This window comes from Tupaia chinensis, unplaced genomic scaffold, assembly GCF_000334495.1.
Source record: "Tupaia chinensis unplaced genomic scaffold, TupChi_1.0 Scaffold000278_1, whole genome shotgun sequence".
NCBI classification, from domain to species: Eukaryota; Metazoa; Chordata; class Mammalia; order Scandentia; family Tupaiidae; genus Tupaia; species Tupaia belangeri.
This window is the reverse complement of record NW_006159761.1, coordinates 253,135-263,812: the sequence shown is the minus strand read 5'-3', so window position 1 is coordinate 263,812 and position 10,678 is coordinate 253,135. Positions and strand designations below refer to the sequence as shown.

Below are 10,678 nucleotides of genomic sequence, written 5' to 3'. Positions count from 1 at the left end.
GCGCGGAGCCCCGGGCTGCGGGAGCCGGGCGTCGGTGGCGGGCGGGGAGGCGCGGCCGCCGGGCTCGGAGCTCGGGGCCCGCAGTGTCGCGCCCACTCTAGCTGCTGGACGACTTTGCGAGTCGGCGATCCCGAGGGGTCTCCGACGGCTTCCTGCCGAGCCTCTGTGCCTGTAAGCACTGCCCTGCCGACGCCGCGAGCTAAAATCCCGGGCTTCCCTCCGGCTTTGTCCACTGTACGTCAGATGGGCTTGTGCTGGCTGGTGTTTTTTATTCTTTTTATTGAAGGAATAAAGTTTGCTGATACGTGGTGACAAACTTAGTGATATGAACTCTGATTTGCTTGTGGTGGGCATTTCATAAAGTTGGTGGGATGGGCCTGGGAGTGCACACCACTTATGTGAGAAGTTTAGGCCACTCTTGATCCCTTATTTAAGTGCTTTGAGATAGACTCAGTGAAGCCTGCCAGGCCTTTTACCGGGGTGTGTGGGAAAATTGAACGTTGCTCAGGAAGAGCCTCTGTGTCTAGCATGTGTGAGAGTGATCTAGGGCTAACGAGTGGACTGGGAAGTGCTTTAATTAGTGTAATTACCCAGGTTGAGGGCATTGAGATGTGTACTGAGGCCTTTAACACCGGCATCATAGAGGTTTTACTGTAATGGGTAGCTAACTGTCTAGTTCAGATAGCTGTATTCTTTTACATTCATTTGCTGTCTATTTTCAGCATCAGCTGACAGACTCATGTGCAGAGTTCAAGCTGCAGGTAGCAGCTTTTGCATTAGGGATGCAAAGACCTCAGAGGTGTCATTCCTACCTTCAAAGAGCTTATAGACCAGTGAGAAGACAAGCCTTGAAATAATGCCATCGTGGGTCTTGTGCAAGACCTTGCCACAGAGCTGGGAGGACCCTCACTGCAGAGGTTTCCATGGAGCTTGCGAATAGTTCAGAGGTTATGATGTATACGCCTTCAGTACACAGTACATACAACGTAGCCGCGTGTTTTGTTATAATCCACAGTTCAGCATTCATGTGTAAGGTCTTGAACTTCAAGACCCATGGTGTGATAGCAAGATGTTACAGCGTGGACACCAGATCACCAGTCTTAGGACCTCCTCAAGATCAGATAAAACATCTTACCATTTTTGCATATATGTGCCTCTAAGTTGTTTTCCCTTGAACTTACTTGTAAAACTGGAATAATTAGAGTTTTAATTTTCCAACCCCTTTCAGGTATTCTCCATCTGTAAAAATAGATTGACATGATCTAGCAAGGTGAGATTGATTGCCAGCAAAAATAAAGACAGTAAGTAGTTTTCTAGGGACATCTGTATGTACGTTGGGGAACATGGTCAAGAATATTCTTAAGAGTGGGACCAGCAGTTGGCGTAATGGCTATGTCGCTGGACTCCCACGTACTCAACCGCGGTTTGAGTCCCGGACCCAGTGGCTTAAACTCATGCTGGGCGCGTGTGCGTGCGTGCCCAAGATCCCGAGAGGAGAATGGAGAAGGGATTGCAACGTGGCCATCCCCCTTGGGGGTTATTTCCTGCTTTCTGTCTCTCTGTCTCTCTCTGTCTGGTGAGCGCACATGCCCTATAGCGAAAACCTCTCCAAAAAAAAAAGAATATTCTTAATAGTCTTATTTATAATATCAAAAAGTTGGGAACAGTGACAATACTCATTATCAGAGGAGTGGATGGAAAATTGTGGCGTGCTTTACTAATGGGCTACTGTGTAGTTGTGTACATAGACTGACTGTGGCCACATGTGTGAACATGCATAAATTGTGGAAATACAATGTATGAAAAGAAAAGCTGCAAAGTAATATATAGAGTTCAATGCCATTATATAAGCTCAAAATCATATAAAACAGGTATAGTCTTTTAGATATATAGAAAACCTATAAAGAGAATTCAAGTTGGTGGGGAGGCAAGGGAATGTGATCAGGGAAGGGCAGATCAGAGGGGATTTCAAAGGTATTGGTAATTACGAAATCAGTATAAGCCAAGTCAAGCTGCAATAACAAGTAGCTCTAAAATATCTGTTGTGTAAAGTACCAAAGATTTGTTTTCTTGAGTTTCATGTCTAACTTGGATCCACACGTGACTGCTCCACACAGTCATGCCATCTTTGGTGCTGTCAAACAGGAGTTCACACTGGTAGGGGAAAAAATGTTTAAAATTTGAACATTGGCAGTTGTATGTTTTCACCAGTGAATGATATGTCCCTCCTACTTATATTTCATTTAAGAAAAGTAAAATATATTGGGACCAGCAAATGGAGTAATGGTTATGTCACTGGTCTCCCACGTAGTCAACTACGGTTTGCATCCCAGACCTGGTAGCTTAAAACTCAGGCCAGGTGCATGTATGCGTGTGCCCAAAAGCCTGAGAGGAGAATGTAGGAAAAGGGATCACAGTGTGGCCATCCCCTTGGGGGATGATTTCTTACTTTCTGTCTGCCTCTGGCAGCAGATGCACCCTATAGCAAAAATCTCTCTTTAAAAGAAGAGAAAAAGAAAAGTAAAACATGACTTGGGAAACAGGAAATACCATTCTTCCCTGCTTTCTAACAGAGGAAGGATATAGCTATCCTTGAACAGTAGTTTTGTGCACTACGGTCAGGTTTCCTTTCTTAAACTGTTATTTATTATCCATACAGATTGGAAGAAGGTGTGTGTATGTGTATACCACATATCTATGTATATTCTATTTCATAAGAAAAAAATGGAGGCTAAAAAACAAAAAAAAAAACTTGGCGTACAGCCATGTACTTTCAATTTTTTTTTTTTTGAGAGGTTTTTGTTATAGGGCGCATGCGCTCACCAGACAGAGAGAGACAGAGAGACAAAAAGCGAGAAATCATCCCCTCAAGGGGGATGGCCACATCGCAATCCCTTCTCCGTTCTCCTCTCGGGATCTTCGGCATGCACACACACGTGCCCGGCGTGAGTTTTAAGCCACTGAGTCCGGGATTCGAATTGCAGTTGACTACATGGGAGTCCAGTGACATAGCCATCACGCCAACTGCTGGTCCCTTTTTTTTGAGAGGTTTTTGTTATAGGGCACATGCACTCGCCAGACAGACAGAGACAGAGAGAGGAAGTGAGAAATAACCTTGGGGTGGGGGATGGCCACGCTGCAGTCCCTTCTCCTCCATTCTCCTTTTGGGATCTTGGGCACACACACACACACGCCCGGTGTGAGTTTAAGCCACCGGGTCTGGGACTCAAACCGTGGTCTGAGTCCCAGTGTGTGTTTTCAATTTTTAAAGAAAGTATTTTATTGTAGAATTTGCCCCATAAAGGGCTTGAATACCTTTTTGTTAGATTTGTTCCTAGATATATGATAATTTCTGGTATAATTTCTGGTATTAAAATATCTTTGTTTTCTTATTGTTAACTGCTGATGCTTGGAAAATGTAAACGGGCTAAAAGAAAAGTCAGCCAACAATATGTACAGGTAGGAAAGGAAATTAAGAAGAGATGCTTATCACCTCCATCAAAGAGAATGATAGACCAAAAGCACAAAGAATACCACTCTGTACGCACTGATGGACAAAGGTCAGAACATATGACAACATAATATGTTGACGAGAAAGTGCATCCAGTGGAGCTTACACATTGTGATGGGGATGCACTTTGGAAAGCAGCTTGTGAATTACTCTTTGTGATCCAGCAGTTCTTAGGAAATAGCCAAGCTGAATTCTTGCACATGTGAAAGGAAACGTAACAGCAGAATCTCCAGGAGCAAAGACCTGAGACTGGCCTCGGTGTCTGTTACTAGACTGGTGCATTCACACCACGGAATGTTATACAACATTCAGGATGGAACTACAGCTACAAGAACAGTGGTTGAATATTGGCAATGTAGTATTAAGACCAGAGTAATGAAAAGCATGATACCCTTTTCATAAACTTAAAACAGCTGAATAAAAAATACTTTATAGAAACGTTCGTAGATGCAGTATTACTATTTGATAAGGAAAGAAATGATCAACATATGATTGAAATGTAGTTTTCTTGGGTGGATGGAGCAGGACTTAAGAGGATATGGAGAAAGGGAGCGAGCCTGTGGCATGGTGCTTAAGGTATCTGGATCCCACACAGTCCACTGCGCAGTTCAAGCCCCATCCCTGGTGGATTGAGAAAACGCACTGCGCACATATGTGTGTGTACCCAAAATCCCAGAGGAAAATGGAAGAGAAGGGATTGTGGCATGGCCATCTCTCCTGGGGAATGATTTCTCATTTTCCCCTTCTCTCTGTCTCTCTCTCTGTCAATCACATACACCCCGTAAGAAAAACTAAAAAGCATTCAAAGCCCCACAATCTCAAATGGAGGGAGAAATGGACGAGAAGAGATTGTGGGTAGACCATACCTCATGGTAGGTGCTTTCTTGCTGTCTCTTGCCTCTCTGGTGCGTATAGTGTGTCCTTTGATAAGTTAAGCAAAAATAGGGTATAGGGCAGAGATTATAGACTGGTCACCTGTTGGTGTAATTTATCCCAAAATTGTGCTTGGTTTTTCTGTTTCTTTGCTAATTTTGTTCATCCTCCCTCCCTCCCTCTCTCTCTTCCTTTCCGATGATCAAATCTTCAGATTTCTTTTGCAGTTAATAGTGATGATAATTGTTAGTGCTGTGCCAAGCCAGCGTTTGCCCATTGCTCCTGTTTCGGGCGGGACTATGGTCAGTGGTGGAATTGGGAGCAGAGATGTTGCTGCCACTACAGGCCAGAGCAGTTAATTACTGCAGATCTTCCTTAGCCTCTTCTTCGTGTGGTGCCCCGCAGCAGCATTGTCAGTCTGGAACCCTAGACCCCGATCACCAGAACCCTCTTTCTGGTATTTAGTTGGCACAGGGCATTAAGGAGAAATAATCCTTTATTATTTAAAACCACTAAGATTTCAGAGTAGATTTCCCTGCGGCTTAATCTGAATTATCCTGAATGATACAGTTCCCTACATTTATAAATCGGGATATTTTACATAAAAATCTAAATTTTAGTCATGAAAAAGTCAAAATATCTGGCTATACTGACCTCACTTTTTTAATGACAGCAGTTGACCAGAGGTGACATGGATTGCCCCCTTTACACTAGGCATATGCTCCTCAGTTTACCACAGACTGCTTCCTATTTGTAGCCCTCAATATGTGGTACATAAATTGTATCTTCCATTTTTAAGTAGCCTCATTTGTTTAGTGTTTGGGAGTGAAAAATTAGTATTTTAATCTAAAAGCTAAGTTCTTTAAAAATGCCAACTAAATAGATACTAGTATCATAATTGAATTTCAGAGGGACTAACCATCCAGTGAGTTCATCTAGGAGGTGAGTGGCCTCAGTGATGTCTTCCAATGATGTGTCCAAGAATAAGTGTTATAAAATACAGGAGAGGGAACCAGCAGTTAGTGTAATGGCTATGCCGCTGGATTCCCACGTAGTTGACCGCGGTTTGCATCCCAGACCCGGTGGCTTAAAACTTACGCCGGGTGCATTTGCGTGTGTGCCCAAGATCCCGAGAGGAGAATGGAGAAGAAGGGATTGCGGCATGACCATCCCCTCTGGGGGGTGATTTCTCGCTTTCTATCTCTATGTCTCTCTCTGTCTGGCAAGCGCACGTGCCCTATAACGAAAACCTCTCAAAAAAAAAAAAAATACAGGAGAATACTTTGTGATTCTGGCTAAGGCAACAGTACCATATACTTGTAATAGTACTTCTGTCTTTGAAGGAAGAATATTTTCTATACATATCTCATATAATTCATACTAACTCAGGACTTAGGTAGAACACATGATGTTCTTCTGGTTTGTAGATGAGGAGACTGGGGTATTGAGTAATCAGTTACCTTGCCTGAGTCACTGAGCTGGGCAGAGCCACAGCAGTGGGACGGGTCCAGAGCCTTAACTCCATGTTGGGAATTTAATGCTTCAGAGGTCAGTGAGCACATTTGAGTTGCTCATTTACAGTGACTCATAATTTCATTTTGGAGGCATTTTCGAGAGACTGCGTTATTACATATGGTATGTATTTGAGTCAGGTTCCGGTCTGCCCTGAAAGGTTAACATTGGCATACACAGTCCAAAAAATATACTAGAAATGTTACTTTGTCTATGCTTTAAGATTGTATTCCTCAGGTTTTTTCTTCCTCTTTTACTTTGCTTAAGACACTGTTATAGCTAATTTGAATGCTCTGATTAGAGTCTAGTTAACAGGGAATGCAACTTAGAATTATTCTGAAAGGTGTAAGAAAATGATTTAAGGTTAACTAGCATTCCTAGAAATATGAGACTTCTCTCAATTACGTTTGTGTGGTAGCATCTGCCTATGTATCAGATTGCCGTAAAAGCTGTTAAAATTTAAGAGGAATCCCATTTGCAAATTCAGTCACCATTGTGTTTTAGGAGAGCAGACAGAACTGTAAATCGAATTTAAGACAAATTCATTTTCATCTTAAATTTGACTAAACACGTAGACAGTTGTTGACTCTTGACAATTATGAAGTCAAATTGAAAAACCTTGCTTTGGACCTAAGGCCTCACTCGTAGATCAGTGAAGAGAAATTTAGAACTGGGCAGTTTTTGTTGAATAGTAACAGTAAGATCTGAGAACACCTGGAACTGTACAGAAGTGGCTGTCGGGACCAGCAGTTAGCATAATGGCTATGTCGCTGGACTCCCACGTAGTCGACTGCGGTTTGAGTCCTGGACCCGGTGGCTTAAAACTCATGCTTGGGCACGTGTGCATGCGTGCCCAAGATCCCGAGAGGAGAATGGAGGAGAAGGGATTGCAGCGTGGCCATCCCGTCTAGGGGGTGATTTCTCCCTTTCTGTCTCTCTGTCTCTCTCTGTCTGTCTGGCGAACGCACATGCCCTATAGCGAGAACCTCTCCAAAAAAAAGAAGTGTCTGTCCCTTTGGGCTTTCAGGATAGATGATGGGTTGGAAGAGACCAAGAATTTTATCAAAGTTTTAATGCTAATGCCTTTTTTTTTTTAAGAGAAATTATTTGCTGCTCACACAAAGGGATTTTCTTCCTTGTCTTACATAGATCCATTTGAACCACAGCGGTGTCTCCCTGTGAAGAAAAGTCGACAACAGCTTCAGCGAGAAAGAGCTCTCCTAGAGCAGAGGCAAAAACTTGGACTTCAAGATGGAGCAGCCTCGTTACCTCCAGAGCAGCTGCTTTCTGTTCCGAAACAGAGATTTCACGCTCAGGGAGCACATTCTTCTCCCTCTCCTCTTTCCAGTCCTCTCACCTCTCCTGATGGTGATGAGAAACCAAGGGAGCTGGGGCTGGAGAGTTGCCGTGATGGTCACAGAAATCCCGAGATTCTACCTCCAAAGCCAGATTGCAAATCGGAGACAAAGAAAGTGGAATTGTTAGTAAGTCTATATACTCAGGAGTCTTTGCGTTTTACCGTTTTGTTCCATTGGACTTTGGGAAACTGTACTTTGTTCTTTTTTAAACATTTTCTGTTTTTCACTCAAGCCTTGGGATGCAGTGAATAAACTATTGAAAAATAGCAATCCCTTAAATATAAACCAGGCACTGTTAGGCCTTTTATGTTTTTTGCGTCATTTAGTTTTCACCTTAAAGATGAGGTATCTGGAACTCAGAAAAGAAGTATTTTCATAGAGCTGATACACAGCTATGTAAGTGGTAGAGCAGAGACATGTGCTACTAGTCTGGCCTCTTCTTACTAGAAGCAGTTCTTTTTTGTATCGTGCTACTTCCCACATTGAACCCAGATTTCAGCTTTTAGATTGAATCTTGCATCTGTCTAGAAGTTTGAAGGAATTGTCAAAGGGGAAAGTGGAAGAAATTGGGGAGCTAATTATATAATTCAGTTGCATTGTTAGATTTTTCAGATTTTTATGTATTGTGTGTGTATTAGAAACAACCTCCAGGCTGACCCCATAGCCTAGTGACTCAGGGAACTAGATCCCACATGATTGACCATGGTTTGAATCCCAGCCCCAGTGGCTTGAAAGACACTTCAGGCTTGTGTGCATGAATGCATGCACGCCCCAAAACCTGATACAGTGGAAAAGTAGCAACGGGAGTACCTGGACCGTGCCCCATTAAGGGGTGCTCTCTCCCTCTGGTGAGCATACATGCTCTCTGGCAGTTAAAACAAAAAAAAGAAGAAGCAGTCTGCATAACTAAACCACATTTTTGCGGAAATTACTATTCTATACTGTCCTATGAGTTCTTAGAAATTCTTATTTGATAGCTTAATGTTATTTTTTTCCTAACCGTAGATAGTTTTCTGATCTCTGCTGGTCCAGATTTTATGTTGTAAGTTTAAAGTGTTTCCTGCCCACCAAGGGTTTACAACTAAGAAATCATTTTGACAGGACATGGTGAACCACTTGAATTATGAAACCAACATTGAAGAAGTGCATAAATTTAAATGTCTTTAAGCATTAAATGTCCATAAGTGTAGTTAACCAGCAAAGGCCTGAGATAAGGCAGGGGAAAACGGAATTTAAAATTAAGCTAGACAATTTAGATTAGATATCATTTAAAAAATTACTACTCTTTTATAAACTTAAGATAATTTTCATAGAAGACATAATCTAAGTATCAAGAGAAATTCCAAGGCTATGACAAGAAGAAGGGAAAGCTGAGTCATAGAGAACTCAGAGATGGACCTCATGTCTCTGGGAGAGGCAAAGTGTAGACCAGAGAACAGTAGGGGATTGGGAAAGGAAGGAAGAACTTGGTGTAGGACACCTCCATGGCCCTCAAGGGAGATGCCCCCATCAGAATAACAGAGACATTCCAGGCATCAGTGTGGCAGATCATCCAGGAGCATGGGGGCCAGTCTGGACCAAGGCACCTGGGAGAAGGTGCCTGCATGACGTATCTTTTGTCCCAGCTTTCAAATCTTAGCTCATAGTGTTTTATTCTTTTAAAAAATGTTCAAATTTGAAAAAAGTGAGCAAATTGGAAAAAGTATGAAATAAACATTGGTTTTTGCCTTGGATATGTTTAAGTGCATGGAGGCTTTTGCAAAGAAAACTCTAAAATGTATACTGTGAGCAATTTATTTTGCATATAGTACATAACTACACAGATTCTGTTGGATTTCTTTAAAAAATGCCACACCACACCAACTGCCACTTTGTAGGTCCTAGGTACATATAGAGAGTGGATTTTGCAGACCTGTTCTGTGAGCCTCTCTACTGCCAGTCACTGCCTTTGCTCCTAGTAGACCAGCATGAGCAGCAGTTGGTTTATGTAAGGGCCTTGTGAAGAAAAGCACGCAGTCTGCTAGATGAAACTTTGTACTTCAGGGTCTGAGGCTGATAAGCCGTGGATAGGGTAGCAGCCTCATAATCTCATTTTTATACTTTTTTTTGCTGCCTAGGCAAGAGAAGTCTCGTTGGGAAGTCCTCCAGCAAGAACAGCGGCTAATGGAAGAGAAAAATAAACGTAAGAAAGCCCTTTTGGCTAAAGCTATTGCAGAAAGGTGAGGCACCTGAGCCAGAAGAACCTGTCTGTACCCTTCACTCATTTCTGTCATGTTTTGTGGTTATTTTTCCTTGTCTGTTCTAAGAATCAGATATTTTCACTACAACCATTACTTTCAAGGCTAATTAAGCAAATTATGCTTTATAAATGATACTGAAATTTTAGTTTCAATTGACTTTATTTTTATTTATTTATTTTTGACAGAGTTTTTGCTATAGGGCACGTGCACTTACTGGAGCGAGAAATAGCCAGAAAATGAGAAATCACCCGTTTCCTGAGGGACATGGCCACACCACAGTCCCTTCTCCCTCGTTCTCTTGGGATTTGGGGCACACATGTACATGCGCCCAGCATGGATTTTTAAGCCGCCAGATCCGGGACTTAAACCGTAGCCAACTACGTAGGAATCCAGCAACATAATCATTACACCATCTGCTAGTCCCAGTTAAGGGTGACTTTAAGCACTACTCATTTTCAATTTATAAATGCAGTTGGCTTTTAAAATTTTAAGGGCTAGGGGGCCAGCCAGGTAGTGTAGCGGTTAAGGCAGATGGATTCCATAGGGCCGACTGGGTTGTTCAATTCCTGGACCTGGCAGCTTGAGAATCACGCCAGGTGCATGTACATGCCTATGTGCCTCTAAATTCTGGGAAAAGAATGGAGAGGGGACTGCGGCATGGTCATTCCCCATGGTCATTCCATGCTTTCGCAGTCTCTCTCTCTCTGTCTTTATCTCTCTCTCCTCTCTCTGGTGAGCATATGCACCCTACAGCAAAAAATAAATAAGTAATAAGTACTTGTATCAGAATTTTCCGTTTTAACCATCTGCATGTTGATAAGAGAGCAGTAAGTAAGTGTCAGTATTTAAAAATTAACAAATGCTGGTTTTCATTTTGGTATCAGGAGGCCTTTCTTAACTGATATGTAGAGGAATTGGGTAATCTCCCATAAGTGACTTATACTCACACAGATCTTAGTCGTGTTTCTTATGGGCATTTTTCTTAAATCATTTCCCTGTCCCCAGTGGAAGACACTGTGCTCTAAGCTCTGAGCTGTCACTGGTGACTCGGGGTCTCCATTGTGTGTAGTATGTGTGATCCAGCTTTCACTCACCTCCCATGTCAGCTTATTGGTGAGCCCTTGTCATTCACTGCACTGGGCCAGTGTCCAACAGCACAGTACCCACTTGAGCCACTCTTTACC

At 42.6% G+C, this 10,678-nt stretch overlaps 1 protein-coding gene across 2 annotated transcripts in view; it reads left to right on the top strand.

Annotated features, from left to right (window-relative positions):
• GORAB (golgin, RAB6 interacting) overlaps window positions 1-10,678 on the top strand; it is a 26,110-nt gene that overhangs the window by 462 nt on the left and 14,970 nt on the right. The window contains exons 2-3 of one of the 2 annotated variants that reach the window (XM_006150107.3): window positions 7,046-7,376; window positions 9,372-9,473. In XM_006150107.3, the coding sequence (XP_006150169.1) occupies window positions 7,046-7,376; window positions 9,372-9,473 (433 nt within the window). Of the gene's footprint in view, window positions 1-7,045; window positions 7,381-9,371; window positions 9,474-10,678 lie in introns of those variants that run through there. The other variant, XM_027772486.1, reaches the window with a different exon arrangement.